The 18,339-nt window shown below is 35.3% G+C and overlaps 1 protein-coding gene and 1 pseudogene across 1 annotated transcript; both read right to left on the bottom strand.

The window, feature by feature from the left end:
* Nucleotides 1-193: 193 nt before the first annotated feature.
* Nucleotides 194-3,789, bottom strand: LOC104733597 (uncharacterized; annotated as a pseudogene).
* Nucleotides 3,790-10,100: 6,311 nt separating this feature from the next.
* LOC147930632 (uncharacterized) lies at nucleotides 10,101-13,462 on the bottom strand. Its single transcript, XM_087476964.1, has 5 exons — nucleotides 12,630-13,462; nucleotides 11,982-12,351; nucleotides 11,491-11,818; nucleotides 10,457-11,346; nucleotides 10,101-10,361 (listed from the first exon to the last, which is right to left on the bottom strand). The coding sequence occupies exons 1-5, from the start codon at nucleotides 13,460-13,462 to the stop codon at nucleotides 10,101-10,103; spliced, it is 2,682 nt and encodes an 893-aa protein (XP_087333090.1).
* Nucleotides 13,463-18,339: the final 4,877 nt, after the last annotated feature.

Below are 18,339 nucleotides of genomic sequence, written 5' to 3'. Positions count from 1 at the left end.
CCTTTTGTTGCTTCTCTTCTGTCTTTTCTCAAGCACATGTTATAAAACCTGAAAATTTTGCAAAACCCTCTTACGTGTTACATATAGCATTGACACATCCGAAAAGAACATACACAAGTGAGACATATAGCATTGAACCCTGTTAGTGTGTCTTGTGAAGAGACAGACACAAGTGAGTTTAACATACCATAGAAGGAACAAGATCAAGAGAGGACCTCTTCACAAGAAACACTAAGAATCCGAAAAGAAGAGAAACAAAGAGACAGACACAAGTGAGTCTAATAAACCATGGAAGAAACAAGATCAAGACGGTCACTCTTTACCAGAGACACTAAGACAGCATATCCGAAAAGCTCTTGTCCAATCTACCATCATATACCATATCAGCAACCATTTTCATGGTGAATGCATCTCCACTGAACCCGCTGCTTCGCATCTCCGTGAAAAGTTCAGCTGAGGTATCTATTTCACCAGCTCTAAGACATCCTCTGATTAGTGTATTGTATGTGCAGTGATCTGGCACATTTCCATTGTGCTTCATTTTACGGAATAACGCATTTGCTTCTGAGATTGCACTTATTCCACAGAATCCAGATATCATTATATTATAAGTTTGAACATCAGGCTCAACACCATCGATTGGGAGACTGCAAAATAAGTCCCATGCTTCGTTCACCTTACTACCCTTGCACATTCCATGGATGATGATGTTATAAGTAGCAGTATCAACATCCATCTTACTCTTTTGGATAACCTCAAACATTTCCAAAGCCTCTTCTAGCTGTCCATTTTCGCAGAGACCGTGCAGCAAAATGCCAAAAGTTATGGTATCAGGACACGCACCCTGAGAAATCATCTCATGGAAAAGGTCTTGGGCAGCAATAAGATTTCCCACTTCACAGAACCCGTGGATAAGAGTGTTATAAGTTACAACATCAGGATTGATTTGCCTATCAATCATATCACGCAACAATTTTTCAGCATCACTCCATCTACCAAAGCTACAAAACCCATCTATCATTATATTGTAAGTTTGAACATCAGGCTCAACACCATCGATGGGGAGACTACAAAATAAGTCCCGTGCTTCGTCCACCTTACTAGCCTTGCACAATCCATGGATGATGATGTTATAAGTAGCAGTATCAACATCCATTGTACTCTTTTGGATGACCTCAAACAATTTCAAAGCCTCTTCTAGTTTCCCATTTTCGCAGAAACCGCACAAAAAAACGTTACATGTTATGGTAACAGGACACACATCCTGATTAATCATCTCCTGGAAAAGGACTTGGGCAGCATTAAGATTTCCGCATTTACAGAGCCCATGAATAAGAGTGGTGTAAGTAACTGTATCGGCAACTAGGCCTCTTCTAGAAATCTCACGGAGAAGTTCCATTCCATCATCAACCCTCTTAGCCCTACAGTATCCCGCAGTTAGGGTATTAAAAGCAACTAGGTTTGGAGAACAGCCCTTGCTAGACATCGAATCAAGCGTGCGTTTCGCATCATCTAGACGATCGTGCTTGCACAATCCATCGATAACTGAACTATATGTGATTGTATCAGGATATATACCTAGGGATGTTGTTGTGGGTTTAAAAACCCAGCCCAACCCAAACCCGAAAAAAACCTGTCCAGAAAAAACCCAAGTTTGAAAACCCAAATGGGTTTTAGGTTCTAGTGGGTAAACCCGAATGGGTTTTTAGTTTTGTGGGTAAACCCGTGGGTATCCGAATTATTTATCTTATGTGATGTATTTTGCATTTTATATTATATATAATTTTATCTTTAACTTTTTGATACCAAATGTGATCTATATTATGTATTTTGTGTATTTTACTATATCTGTAACAATTTTCAAAAATTTATAATTTTATATAATTTAAATAAAGAATAGCAAATATATTAAAAAGTTTTGTTTTAAATAGATAAAACAAAATTTATTATTATATATTAGATAAAACTAAAGTTTTGTTCATAATATGCTTATTTCATATTAAATTTAAATAAATATTTAAAAATGAGAATTTGCGTTTTTAGTAGAAAAATGACATTTTGCAGTTTTGGCAGAAAAATATGACTTTTCAGTTTTGGCGGAAAAACATAATTTTACGGCTTCGGTGGGAAAACGAGATTTTGCAGTTTTGGAGGAAAAACGAGATTTTACGATTTTGGCGAGAAAACGAGATTTTGCGGTTTTGGCGGAAAAACGAGATTTTACGGTTTTGGCGGAAAAACGAGATTTTGCGGTTTTGGTGAGAAAACGAGATTTTGCGGTTTTAGCGGGAAAATGAGATTTTGCGGTTTTGGCGGGAAAACAAAATTTTACGATTTTGGCGGGAAAACGAGATTTTGCGGTTTTGGAGGTAAAACGAGATTTTGCGAGTTTGGCAGGAAAACGTAATTTTGCGGTTTTGGCAGAAAAACGAGTTTTCCTGTTTTGTGTTTTTGGTAGGAAAATGTGATTTTGCGGGTTTAGTGTAGGTGATTAGACTTGGCAAAAAAAAAGTATAGGTGATTAGAAAGAAAAAAAAACCCAATGGGTACCCATAACTGATAGGGTAAACCCGTGTAAGACTTTATAGTTTTGGATACCTGCCCATTTTTAACCCATTTAATTTCTTAGAGAAAAAACAGGTCCCAAAACCCAGTTTTAAGCATGAATTTCGGGTACCCACTGGGTTTTTACCCACTTTTAACATCCCTATATATACCCCTACGGAGCATCTCGTCTCACAATTTTTCAGCCTCAATGAACTTCCCTTCTTTGACTGATGCACTGATCAATGCAGTGAAAGCTACAACATCAGGATCGATTTCCCTTTCAATCATATCTCGCAAAAACCGCACGGCATCGCTCCATCTACCAAAGCGACAACAACCGTCTATCATACAGTTGTAGGTAAACACATCTGCCACTTTCCTTTCTCGTGCATTTCACTGAAGAGATTTTGAGCATCGCTATGATGTCCGTCTTTGCAAAGACGATCAATGATGGCGTTATAGATTACAAGATTGGCTTTGATGTGGCTTTGGTCCATCTTCCTAAGCAGAGACAAGGCTGAGTCAGTGTCGCCCATCTTACACATTCCATTTACAATTGTTCCGTAAGTAACTACGTTAGGTTCATGACCTTTTTCTACCATCTCATTGACCAAAGCTACTGCTTCGAGAACTCGACCCTGGAGACAAAGACCATTCATCAGTGTTGTAAATGTTACGACATTGGGTGTACATCCCGCTTCAGCCATTTGATCAAACAAAACTAGGGTTTCAGAGATCCTATCTTCTAGACATAACCCGTGGAGCAGCGTGCCAAACGTAACAACGCCTGGGCTGGAAACCAAGTTTGGTGATCTTCCCAAACGTAGACAGAGCAAAGGACAACTTATGACACTCGCAGAAACATTTTATCAGAATAGTGAAGCTGTATATATTAAATGGAATCCTGCGCAGTTCCATCTTCTGATAGAGAGAAATCGCAACATCGGGACGATTCATTCTGCTGACGATGACACCCATTAATTTACAGAAATCAATTTCTGAAGGGAAAGGACGAGACCGAACCATTTCATCGAACAAATCAATGGCGTCATCTAAGTTTTTGATATAATGAGACCCACTCCTCAATTTCAATTCATCTCCTACAAACGTACCTTCACCCAAAGAAGGCAGACTCTTCGAAGCCGTACGTGTCTTGGCGGAACGAAGATGAATCAGTCTGACCGTGCTGACCATTCTAGCTGAAGCACACGCAGATTCATATCTCAAAACCCTAGCCAACATTTTTTGCTGTTTCCCCTGATTTTTTTTTTCTTTCTTCGCTTTCTTTCTCTCTCTCTCTGTAATCTTAACCATAAAAGGAGTGAGTGCAAAAAGTCTGAGCTCTCTACTACTAAGTCTTAAAAGACAGTAGCAGCACCAATCAGTAGTAACAAGACCGGTTCGTACACTGGCCGGTTCAATTTCATTGGTACATTTACCGGTTAAAAAAATACTCGTGATTCCGACCCAATATCTGGTTTTCTCAAGCTTTTTTAGTCTCTTACGTTTTTTATTAATCAAACAAAAAAAAGTTTAAATATAATACTTTTATGATTAATATAATTAATTTGATGTTAAAAAAAAAAAGTTTTTCTTTCAGATTTTAATTTCTAACATGTACACTAACATTATCATTGACCATATTCATCTTGTATCCATGTGTTGGTTCATGTTTATAGACTTTAATTTTCTTTTAAAACTAGTATAGTATTTATTTTTAAATGTTTTAAGTGGGCACCTAAATTTTAATAGAAAAATAATGACACTTTAACATATAAAAATATATTTTTTTAAAAATAAATAAATCATATTTATGAACATTAAAAAAAAATAGTTACCATATTTTTGAAAATGCATCCATTTCTATCGACAATGATAATGTATTTTGAGTTACATGCATCAGCAGTGTGCCGATTTTACGAGCGACAATTTTCAGTAGCATTGCCTCTTTTCATGATCCATCAAATTTATTTATGTTTTCGTTTGTTATAATGTGATAATAAGAAATTATGAATGATGAATTTGACTAAGATTCTTAAATAAACTTGGAAACATAACTAAATTTTAAATATGTTGTGGGGATTTAATTATGATTGTAATCGTGGTTATATAAGGAATGATAATTGTTTGTTGAAAAATAAATTAAAAAAAAAGAATGAGAGGGCCAACTATGGGAGCTACTAATTTTTCGACGGAGCCTTTCCCCCTTATATGCCGAAGTTTAAGTTTTCACTTGGGCTATGCGTTGCATGATCGGGCATGACTACCGTGACGTGGCGTTCTACTCAGACTGCTTAGACTTGGTGAAGATGATGTCTTCGCTAAATGATTGGCCGGCATTCTCAACATACCTTGACGATATCAAGTGGGACAAGGAGGAATTTTCTTCTTTTTTCTTATCTTTTATTACTAGAAATGCAAATGTAAAAGCGGATCTCTTGGCACGCTATGCGCGCACATCTCCGCATAATGTTTTGTTTATAAACAATTTTCCATCGTATTGGCTCGTTTGAGCTAATCTTCTGTTGATAAAAAAAAGAAAAAAAACTGAGAGGAATTGTTTATGACCAAGTCTCGGTGTCAAAATGGGTTAATAGTACTTAATATTAGTGGGTAAAAGTTGGATTTTTCTATCTATATAAATAAATGGGTTTGAATGGGTTATCCCTAGTGGATTTACAGGTTTAATGAATTAACACATTAGAGTTATGAGCTACAGCTACCCATGAGATATCGTATAAATAAAATTTATATATGTAAATTATTCTAAAAAATTAAAGAAGATTAAAGTTTTTTCTTGGTAAATAAGAAATTAGAGTTTTATATTACTTTTATAAATAAGAGCTATTCTTCTTAGTTTTGCCTCTCTTCTTATTTGTTTATATTTGTGTCTCATCTAAGTTTAATCACATCTCCTAAAATTGCTATACTTTTGTTCACCATGGATTTGTTATTTGTTTAATTTATTATTGCTCTTTGTTATTTGTAGGCCTGGGCATTCGGGTACCCATTTGGGTTCGAGTCGGGTATTTCGGATTTTCGGGTATTTCGGTAAAGGGGTCCTAGACCCATTCGGATATTTCTAGTATTCGGATCGGATTTCGGATAAACACCCATCAGATTCGGATCGGGTTCGGGTTTTACTTAATACCCGAAATATACTTCAAATTTGGGTTCAATTCTAATATTTACATCTTAATCTTAACAAAATACTCGAATTCAATCTGAATTCCAAACAAATCCAAATTTAAATATCTCCAACTCTGATATTAAAACTGAAAAAAATTATGGCAAACATGTTTATTGTTAAAAATGTTATATTTTTTATTGTCTTTTTTCTTATTTGTATTTTTTAATATGTAGAAACAATATTTTAGTATATAGAATTCATGAGTGTAAAATAAAAACCATAATTAAGTCTGTATAAAATAATTATAATCTCTCATATCTAAATTTTTTTTTTTTTTAAATAGTACTGGTATCAATAACAGGGGCAAATCCACACGTTATAGATTGTGGGACAATTATATCTAGTAATATATAACTACCTGGGGTTCTAATACTGACCAAAGATTTTAAAGTGGCAAAATGGTTACAATGTATCTCTTAAACCCTTAAGGTGGTGGGTTCGACCCCTATTAGTTACTATTTTGTAGTGTATGTTTATATATATTCGGGTTAGTTCGGGTACCCGTTCGGATATCGGATAATACCCGATCGGGTTCGGGTACCCGATTTTAATAGGTACTAGACCCATTCGGGTATTTTAAAAATTCGGGTACGGATTCGGGTCGGATTTTTTGGATCGGGTTCGGGTCGGATTGTCGGGTTCGGGTATTTTGCCCAGGGCTAGTTATTTGCATGTATTTGTTACTTTGTTTGTTATTTGAAATATTAGGAAACTTTTGCTGGATTTAATATAAGACTAGGTTTGGACCCGCACGTACGTGCGGGATTATGTTTATAAACAAAATTAATTTTGTATATATAATCAAACTTATACTAATTGAGATTTTTCTTTGATATTTGGTTTGGTTTATTAATGTTTGAAAATTTAAAATAATAATAATTTCACCAGTATCTTAAAATTTGGAACAACATAACGGATGGACTGGTAACAAACTAAATCAAATAAATGATTGGTTAGATTCTATTAAATTTGTGAACTATCAAATTGGATATATAACCGCTAACAGCGATGAAAACCCGTTTGAAACATATACAAATATTTAGGATGGCTGTAACTCTCTTTTCGTTTTGTCAAGTTCTATTATGTCCTACACCCGTTCTCAAATTTTCGTTGCATAACAGAAAGTATTCCCAATATGGGACATTCCAGATATAGGAAAAATTTGTATTTCTGATTGAAAACGGGAGAGGACCGGACGAAAACATAAATTCTCATAAATATAATTCATAGTATATCTTTATATCATATTTTTTAATAAAAATATTACAAAATTAATTGACTTCTTTATTATTACTATTTTATATATGTTTCACCTATATTAGATTATGTTTTTTAAATACTTTTAACTGTTATAGAACATATATGTATTTTTTATTTTTATTTTATTTTGAACTTATGCTAGTTCAATTGAAAATAGTAAGATTTATTTGAAAAAAATAAATGTATTTTAATCTTTAATAGAATATGTCAAGAATTAAAATTATTTATTTAGTATGTGTAAACATATTTATATAGTATAACGTCATTAACCCAAAATTTTGTCATTTTGGTTTATGAATATTGCGTGTTTGAGTGTTAATCAGTACTTTAAGATTTGGATTAGAAATTTTTATATTATAAATTATACTATGAGTCATCATTACCTTGAATATTTCATTAGAGATTCAAGGTAACCATGACTTAAAAGTCTATAAAAATTTAAAAAGTATTGAGATTAACACTCAAACACTCAAATTTCAAAGAAAAATTTAATAGAATTTTTAAAGATAACATGACTTAAAAACAATTTCAAGGTGCTCATGTTATAAAATTTTACTGCCATGTGTGTTTTTTTGTTTTCTTTTCCATATACATCCCAAATTATAGTGCCATTTTAATAAAGACTATTAACATCATATATTTGGAAAAATAAGAAAATAATAAAATTTAATACATATAGCTGATTACAATATAGTCATGGAAGATTAATTGTACTTATATAGTTTATGTATACGTACCCCTTGCTGTATTTGCTGGTTTCAAAAGTTAATTAATGTTAGTGCAAAACTCAACTACATACTCTAATAAGAATTTCCTACAGAGGATTCTTAAATAAATCTATATAAAAACTGATGAAAACAAATACTAATATAGTATTTTGTGACTTACCGGGTTCATATAAAAAATGTGGACTTCTTTTAAGCAATCAAATGTAATTTTCTTGTTTTGCAGATGCTATGTCAATTGGATGAACACCCGTTCATACCACAATCTTCCCTTATACACAATCTTTAGGTAGAAAAATGTATGCTTTCAAAAAATATCTTGATTTATATATGCTTATATACACGACAGAAAATTATAAATTTAACAAATCATAAGAATCATAAATCATAAACTGGACATAGAACATAGTATTGGCGAACTAAAAAAGAATATAGTAGATGTTAGCAATATATATTATACAAACTCAATACAGACACTTTTTTCTTCTTTTTGCAGAAACAAAGAGATAAAAAATAGTGCTAGAGTGGTGTATAACTGTATATGATATGTGAATGTCAGGTCGATTTCTCTATTTAAAAGCTGGAAAGAGTAAACATTTTTACTTTTACATTTAAAAGTAAAAAATCTATATAAAATCTTCTAAAAACTTATTTAGTTTTCAGTTAATACATATACAATATGTTTGAGTCTATATGGATGATTAGATTTGGATTTTGAATTAATTGTCTAGATTTTCCTATTATACCGATGAGAGTAATATATAAGGTTAGTTTTAGAAATAATCCCTAAATTTTAGAAATTTGGTAAATAATTACTGATTTTATTTCAAGATTTCTTAAAATAAATAATCTATTTAAATTTAAGTTAAGTTATTTTCATAAATGCTATTCGAAATTAATTAGATTCATTTGTTATAGAAATCTTGTTAAATAATAAGTAACATTTTTGGTATGTTATTAATTGCCGAAATCTTTTATTATTTTATAAAATTTTAATAAATATATAAATTCAAGGAATTATTAATAGAAATAATTTCATTTTTATTATAATATTTTAAATTTCATTTTGTAATCTTGTTGGCTTTAATTTTATTTAGAAAACTATACATATTTAATATTTAAATACATATTTAATATTTAATTTAGAAAAATATTTGGAAAACTTAATATATTCGAAATTAATTATTTATGCTTTATACGCATATCGAAAATAGGTACGAAATCTATAACTAATTATAAAAAATTAATTAATTATTTCATTAATAGTTATTACCATTATTTTAGGGAAGTTTAATTTTTTTTATTATTATTTAAGCAAATGGGTCTGTTTGGCAACATGGATATATGTTATGTTTTTTTACTTTTTTTATTCCTAAGTGTACTCTCCAATTAATAGTATAGATGGAATGTTTTGTTTTTTTATTAGTTTATTATGATATTTAATTTTTATATGGATAACTCATTAACCCATTTAGCCTGGCTCAAATTCATCTAGCATTTTCTAGTAGCTTAGTGTTTTTTAATATTTACAAAATTTCCTTCACCATTTGCATCCTTTGTTTCACCTAATCAAGGTACTAATAGATATATGCATCTCCCACTTGTTGTAGTCTGAAGAGAAGAGAAAGGAGGCATTCGTCAGCACAACCAAAAAAGTATTCTGAAGGTTTAGAAGAAGATATTCGAATTGTTTGTTGACACAGACAAAGTCAGGGAAAAATAACTTCTGAATAACTTCTGTAAACCAAATTAATTGTTTTAACTCGGAACCAAACACGTATTCAAGACCGGAATAATCATAGGATGCATGTATTTGAAGCCTCTATAATAAAGCTTACTGTTCACCTATTAACATTGTCTCAGAAACAGTTATGCTCTTCTGCTTTTATGCAGAAGTAACTTTCTCAACATTTTATGAGATAGAGAGTCTTCTTTCACTGCTAGGGTTGATTCCTATCCCGACAGTAAAGTTACCAACTTATGATAACAAGACAAATGATCCAAATTCCACGAATGAGAAGTTAAACTTGTGATAAAAAGACCATTGTTTTGGAATACCATTGTCACCATGAATCTTATCATGATAAATCTTTGAATATTCTGAACTTTAGTTTAATTTTATACAGAATTGATTGTTTCTGCCACTGATTTGGCAATGTTGTGTACATTTATGATTTCTTAAAAACGTCACACTGACCTTTTCTCTTTACATGTTATACTGATTTTGGTAAATCGTTCACATTGTTTTATCCTCTTTTTATCATAGGTTGTGATAAAGAGACCATTATTAAACTTTTTTTTTTTTTGGTAAAAGGTTAAATTTTATACCAATTTTCTGATTTTCTCTGCAAAATTATTGCAGTAAATAAAAAGAAAAGCTAAAAAGGAAAAGAAATACATTGAAAATAAGAACCAAGAAGAGCACCATCTGGAAATGAAAGGAGACGATCCCTGATTGACCTGTCTAAGATTGCCTGAACCGATGCAGAGGACGAAGTGACGTTGGTGAAGATCCTAGCATTACGCTCACGCCACACCAAATAGCAAGCTGCCTGCAAAATAAGCTTCACTATAGCAGAAACCCGGGTCTGATGTTGAGGCCTGACCTGAAGAAGCCACGAAGAGATAGAGAGAAGATCCTGAGGAGGATATGACCAGAATCGAGACGCAAAAGCTACCCAAATAGAGGCAGAGAACGCACACTCGAAGAAGAGGTGAGAATGTGACTCCGTACCAGAGGAGCAGAGCACACAAGCTGCAGGAACATCCATCCCCAGTTTCGGAGCCTATCCCTAGTAGGAAGCCTCCCAAGGAACGCAAGCCAGGAAATAAGTGAATATCTCGGCACAGCCTCTTTGAACCACACAGTCTTGAACCAGGGAACCAGAGGAGAGGGTTCACGAAGTTGCTCCCAAGTTTCTTTGGTGGAGAAGGAACCTTCAAAAGCACCAGACTTCCGGCGCCAAAGAAAACTATCCTCGCCTGCAGAGTCCGTTGGAGGAGGGATAGTAGTAAGCATTTCCATGAATCTTTGTTGTTGTTCTGACCGCGCAGCAGGCATCCACCACTCCCCATTCCTCACCGCATCCATGACTAGAGCATTCTTTCTTATCCTTAGTTGCCTTGGACCACTATCTCCCAGGAAATCAATTAAAGGGGACAGATCACACCATTTATCCAACCAGAAAGAGGCAGTTCTCCCATTCCCAAGCTTGCATTGCAGGAAGTCCTTAAGGAAAGGTTTGAGATTAATCATGCAGTGAACAGTTCTAGACAGCCGTTGAGAGTCTTCCATTGCCCAGAAACTTTTCCTGTTAAAAACATTACCCTTCAGCCAGGCGACCCATAAGGAGCCGGCACTAGTAAACAAGGTCCAAATGAGCTTAAGCTGAAAAACAATCTGGTAATCCTCAAGCCTTCGAATACCTAGTCCTCCCTCCTCCTTGGGTTTACAAACATCCTTCCATGCAACCCTGGAACCCGCAGCAGAGCCAACTTTGTTCTTCCATAAAAAAGCAGCACAGAGAGCATCCACTTTTCGATAGAAGCTTATTGGGAGATTAAAAACTGAGCTCCAGAAATTCACCATTCCATAGATGACTGATGAGACCAAACGAATTTTCCCTGCAAAGGAAAGAAGCTTGACAGTCTAGGATTGAAGCTTGGAGGTGATTCGATCCAAGAACGGCTGGAGGGTGGCAAGAGAGATTCGTCTGGGGTTAAGCGGCAATCCAAGGTAACGAGTTGGAAAGGAGCCAGTCGTAATACCCGAGAGAGCACTCAACTCTTCTATCTCATGAACAGAATATCCTCCAAAGACAACCTCAGACTTTTCAGGGTTCATGTCAAGCCCACTGTAACTCTTGAACTGACTCATAACACCCGCAACACCATTCAATGAGTCTCGGGGCCCGTCCGTGAACACCAGGAGATCATCCGCAAAGAGTAGATGGGTGACTTGAGGAACTGAGCACAGGGAATGTAGGTTAATACGAGCATCGGATGCAGCAGCTTCTAGCAACTTGGAGAGAACCTCCATTCCCATGTTGAAAAGGTATGGAGAGATTGGGTCTCCTTGCCGAATACCTTTTTCTACCTGGAAAGAACCCCGCAAATTCTTCATTGATTGAGATAGAAAACCGGGGAGAAGAGATACACTCTTTGATCCAAGTACAAAAGAGGGGTAGAAAGCCTTGAGCCTCCAGAATCTTCAAGACAAAATCCCAGCATATAGTATCAAAGGCCTTACGAATGTCAACCTTGATCATGCAACTCTTTGGGCAGGTGGATTTTTGGTAATCTCTGATCAGATCAGTGGCTAGTAAAACATTCTCTCCCAGACTCCTTCCTTTAAGAAACGCAGCTTGATTAGGGCTGATGCATTCTAGAAGAATAGGCTTCAGTCTCTTGGCTATGATCTTGGATATCAACTTGTTAATCAGGTTACAACAACTGATTGGCCTAAAATCACGCAGACGGCATGCATGAGGAACCTTTGGAATCAAAGCAATTACCGTGGTGTTGATATCCTTGAGCAGGCGGCCATTCCTGAAGAACTCTGTGACCGCTTCCAGCACCTCCTTGCCTACTAAATCCCAAGAAGCTCTAAAGAATCCACGGAGAACCCGTCTGGACCAGGGCTCTTGTTAAATGGCAAGGCAAAAAGAACCGCCTTAATCTCTTCATGTGTGACTGGACGTTGGAGGGAGGAGCATTGGTCTTCACTACAACGAAATGGGAGCAAGTCTCTAAGTGTATCCACTGAGACCTCCGATAGTGGCATGTCCGTTTTCCCCAAAATATCTTCGAAATAAGAAGCTGCATGTCTTTTAATCTCCTCAAAATTCGTAATCCTCCTATCATCTTGATCACAAAGCAGGTGAATATGGTTCATTGCCGCCCTTTACAACACAGATTTGTGAAAGAAGGAGGTGTTGCAGCCACCCAAGTGGAGCCAAATGATTCTTGACTTCTGCCAGAAAAACTTTTCTTCAGCAGAGATAAGAGTGTGCCATAAAGTTCTTTCCTGATGCTCCTCCCTAACTAGCTGAGAATCCGGGGAAGAGAGGATGAGACGCTGGAGGTTTTCCACCTTAGCCGCTTGACTTTTTACCCTTTCACTTATACCACTATAGTGACGCTTGTTAAGCTGCCTTAGAACTATCTTCAACCTCCGCATTGATCGTACAAGTTTAAACTGGGATGTGCCCTCGATAGAAAGGGGATCCCAAGCCTGAGAGAGGGAAGAGTGGTAGCCAGGGTGATCAATCACATGCTGAAAGAATTTAAATGGCTTGCGAACTTGTCGTCTCATGGAAGGAACATGGAAGAAACATGATGCATGGTCCGACTGTTGTGGAGCTAGGAACTCAGCAAAAGAATCCGGATGAGAGATCGCCCAAGCCTGGTTGATGAAAGCATGGTCAATTCTATTGGAGGTAGGATTATCTTCTTGATTATTCCACCAAGTGTAAGGGAGCCCTTGAGCCTGAGCTTCAAAGAGTTCTGCATCCTGCAACGCCAAGTTGAAGTCCTCCATCCCAGTAGTATCCACATCCTGACTTAAATACTCTGAGTGATGAGATGATCTTAGTATCTGATTAAAATCTCCCACCACTGTCCAGGGACAACAACACACATGGGTATTATTATGGAGCCACAAAAGGTTCTCCCACAAGGGAATACACTCCTCTGGTAAGTTAAAACCATAAGCAAAAGAAACAGTAACCGATAAACTCATAGACGAGATATATATACCGCATGTGACCAGCTGAGCAGACGCATGGTACACTACTAACGAGACTGACGGATCCCAACAAACTACAATCCTGGCGCTGTTGTGGTAGTCAAAATTCCCGTAAAAATTCCAACCCAGTGGAACCTCTCTCTGTATTCTACTAGCATTTACCGATTGAATATGTGTTTCCAAGAACGCTCCAAAAAGTGGCCTATGGATTAAAATCCATTCTCTTGTAAAGTCCTGACGCCTGGTACTATTCAGACCTCTTATATTCCACACAAAAAACATCACTAAAAGCAATTAATGTGACGTTGTAGCCTTTCGGCTACTCCTCCGTCTAGAGACGAGTATAAAAGGGGCTTCTGCTTCCACATCCGCTCCTATTGACGTCTTTGACTCCCTAGAAGGAGTGAACCGAACGTCAGAAAGATCATCAAAAACCTCAGGGACCAGAGAGATGTTAGTTTGCAAGGGGTCAAGATTCTCCTCTGCTAACCACTCAAGAATACGGTTTGCAGCACCAACCATTTCCTCTTCCAAAGACCTTGAGTCCTCTTCCAGCACAGCTAGCAGAGTGGGAGTCCCAGTAACGCGGGATTCGGTCACCCCTACCGCATCCTGCACAACGGCCACAGGGGAACTGTCATTGTCTACGTGCTGAGAGGTAGAAGACGAGTCCCCTCCTGGTTTAGGTCTCCACACCAATTGGGGAGCCGAGGGAGAACCAGCTTTAGGTAGACGCCCCACCGATCTACCTTGCCTAGAGTGTTTCCTTGACCTCGGTCTACTCCGAGACCTATTTTTCCTCCGCCTTGAACTTACATGAACTTGCGGTCCCGAAGGACAACAAGATATGTTGTGGCCATAGGCATTGCAACCAGAGCATCTAGGCGGAAGCCAAGGGTAAGAGACGTCTATCTCTACCTCTCGCCCATTCGAAAAACCCGATATAACTTTAGATGGAAGCTCTTTTGTCAGGTCTACCCGAAGCAAGATCTTGGCCACCTCGAAATTTTCTTTCCTTTTTGTTTCCGGAGCAAGTGCCAGTGGTTTACCAACAGCCGTGGCAATCCGACATAGACTCTGCCTATTGAACAATAAGTAAGGGACGCCGCAGAATTCTACTGTGATAGCAGCAGAGGTAATCGGTGGTGTCTCAGGAGTGAACTCCGGCGACCAGGGGGAAACAAACATAGGAAAGCCTGCGATGTTCCAAACGTTTCGGCCGAGAAGTATAGCTCGGGTGCGAGGGTTAGAGACCCGCAGAAGGAAGGCACCGTATCCGATTTTGTGAACAAAGATGCGGGGGCCAGAACGAGCCCAAAGCGCGTTTACTACCCCAATAACTCAACCCATGTCAGGTGGGTTACCATGGAATTGAGCAAAGATGAAATCCTTGAATTCCTCACGGGCGGCTTCAACATTCTCATCAGGAATCAAGGCGAAAGGGGCACCAGAGATATGTTGAGTCGGGGTACCAATTTCTTCAAGCTGAGACGAGTCTTCGAAGAGGGAAGACCATTTCTTATCCTGGGGAGGTGTGACAGAGGGAGAATCCTGACGCGGAGCATCAGTAGAACCAGACCCGTGCTCCATGGGGGAGCAGCCGGAGACCGGAGGGAGACAACCAGAGACCGGTGGGAGACAACCGGAGACCACAGTCTCAACGGGACCCAACGACGGCCTAACTGGAGTTACATCCGGCAAGGGAACAGGTTATGGGGGCACTGTACTTGAGACAGCTTGGGATTCTAGATCTGAACCAAGGAGATCTGCAAGAGGCGGAGCGGAAGCTGGGGCTGCCGAGACTTTAGAAGGACTAGCGGGAATCAGGGAAGAAGAGTCATCCCCCGAAGAACGCGGCGCAGCCAGGAGAGCCGCCGCCGAAAAGAAACGCGCAAATTGGGACGACCCCGGAATCAAGGGGCGAGTCCGAAGAGAACTCTTCTTTTTCTTTTTCCGGGACATGGAGAAATTCTCACCAACCGGCGAGCAGAGCCGGTCCTTGAATTTTGGTGGCCTAAAGCATATTTTCTATGTAAAATCTAAGATTTTTTTTTTTACTAAAATACTAAAATACTAGAATATATCCCGTGCTTTAAGCACGGGTCAACATTTTAAAAAAAAAATATAGTGTAATAATAAAAATTATTGTTTTATTTTTTAAAAAATTATTTTGTTTGAGATAATATTTATTTTTAATTGTTATGTAAATCTATTAGTCTATTTGAATACTAATTATTTTAGAATATTATAGTATTTTATTTTTGACGTATTATTACAGTTTTATATTGTTTATTTGTTGTATTTGCATAATATTTTGTGAAATATAAAATAGTAATTTGAATATTATAATTGTGTGTAAATAAAAATTATTAATTTATCATCAAATAAATTTAGTTTTACCAACCTGCCAATATGGAAATTAAAACACACATTTTCATATATTGAGTAATATATCTCCATTTTACAAAATTTAAATCACAACATATGCAGAAAAAAATATGCATTTTGTTGAAAAAAAAAAATTATAAGTATTATATGAAAGTTCTAAACAATTTGTAAATAAAATAAAATAAAAATGATAGGAGAATCATAATTTGAAATCTTAACAAAATCTTTGAATTTAGTTATTAAAAATAATTGTATTGTATACTTGGATATAAAATCTTAGTTTTTAAAATTCTGATTGGTTTATATATTTTTTAAAAAAATAATTAGTATTTTCGTCCATAATTTATTAGAGATAGAAAATATTTTTTTAAGATTTTTTTAGATTTTTTAATATTTGATATGTGAGTGTTTTTTATTTGTAATTTAATTATATTTATTTAAATTAGTTAATTAAACTTAATTAATTTTTTCTAATGGCAATTGAATGTAATTTTTTACATATTTTAAGGTTAGTTTCATATTTGTATTTCTCAATTAATATAGTAGGATAATTAAAAATATTTTAAAATATTATTGAATACTTTAACAATGTAAAACAATCTAAAAAAAACTTTTCTAACTTTCATTACAGCAAATTCATTGATTAGCTTATCATACTCGAGTTCTTCAATCATATCTTTCTGCAAAAGCAACTGAAACTGGAATTGTTAACAATATACGGTAAGCAATCCATGTATTTGGATAACAACCCTCCATCTTTTTTAAGAAATTCAACACCTCTATAGCCCTTTTAAAGTTAAGGAGGAGAAAAAACAAAAAATTACCCAGTTACCCAGCAGTTGTGTAAATTTTTTTAGTTTTAGTTTTGCTTGAAGAATTGAATATTTATATATCTAGTAGAATCTAATATTTGGAAAATTTTTGTTAAAAATAGGAATTTAACAAAATTAATTGAAAAAGTTTCGACAACTTAGTCTCTTACCAAAAAAAATGGAAAACAAAAACATAATCAAACGGAAAAAATAAAACTGTAAAAGAGGAATAAAAACGTGCAGGTGAACTGGCTCGAACCGAAGACATGCCATTTAATTGCAAGACACCGAGACAGCTGAGCTACTTAATCTTTTATAAACGTGGCCCTAAAAACTTTATTATATTGTGTGGCCTAAAGTAAATGCTTTGGCTGCTTTATGGGTGGGCTGGGCCTGCCGGCGAGAGGTCGGTTAGCGGCAGCGATTAGGGTTATGAAGATCTAATCGCCTTTGGAGAGAGACTTTTTTTTAATATATTTCTTAGTTACGTAAAATTTTAATAGACTACTACCATTATTAAACTTGTGATAAAAAGACCATAGTTTTGGAATACCATTGTCACCATGAATCTTATTATGATAAATCTTTGAATATTCTGAACTTTAGTTTAATTTAATACAGAATTGATTGTTTCTGCCACTGATTTGGCAAAGTTGTGTACATTTATGATTTCTTAGAAACGTCACACTGACTTTTTCTCTTTACATGTTATACTGATTTTGGTAAATCGTTCACATTGTTTTATCCTCTTTTTTTTATCATAGGTTTGTAATAAAATTAAGTGAGTTCCCTTGGTTTAGTGCAGCAGCCATTAATGCAAAAACGTTGAAATATTTTTCACAGATTTACAGTCGTCTAAAACGTATAAAACATGGACACAAACAATTGAGAGCCACGCACATTTTAGTGGGCCGAAGACCAAATAAAAGAAACACCCAAAATCTGATGAGTCGTTGGTTGACTCATATGTTGTTATTTCTAAACTATAGGTTATATATACGGCTATGTATTCCATTAAAGTAAAACTTCTATAAACTAATAATGTTAGGATTATAATATTTTTATTAATTTATATTATAATTATTAATTTATACTATAAAATAATAATTATTAATTTATAGATATATTTTTAATTATTTACAATTTTTAAAATTATGAATTGAGACAATTTTAGTAAATAAAATTAGAAATTTATATGTTGTAAATTTTATGGTCTTAGAATTAAATTTAAGTTTATCGGCTATGTTATAAAGTTGTGTTATATAGTAGTTACTAGTTACTAGGAGTCTAGGACAGCATTAGGTAGTGCCTTTACCTCTATATTTTATGATATTAGGTTATTAATCAACGTTACGGGTATGCTTGTATTGATTATCTTAAATATGTTTTAGACTTTAAAATAATTTACGCTATACTATGACAGATAATATGCAAAAGTATTATAACGTATTGGTTTTTATTTTTTTTAACACAAATGTTCATTTATTTATATTAAGCATCATTTATGTTGTTTGTAGGAAAAAAATAATAAAAAAGAAAAGGTAAAAATTACATAAGGTTATTCAAAATATTATTTTATATAAACTGTGTTGGTGATAACTGATAACATACATCTAATAAATAACAAAAAAAAAAATCATAATTTTCATACTATAATTTTGTGATTTTTTG

The sequence above is a fragment of the Camelina sativa genome, chromosome 12 (assembly GCF_030686135.1).
Source record: "Camelina sativa cultivar CO46 ecotype springtype chromosome 12, ASM3068613v1".
Classification (NCBI taxonomy): domain Eukaryota; kingdom Viridiplantae; phylum Streptophyta; class Magnoliopsida; order Brassicales; family Brassicaceae; genus Camelina; species Camelina sativa.
Note: the sequence above shows the minus strand (reverse complement) of the source record. Positions and strands in the feature narration are given on the sequence as shown.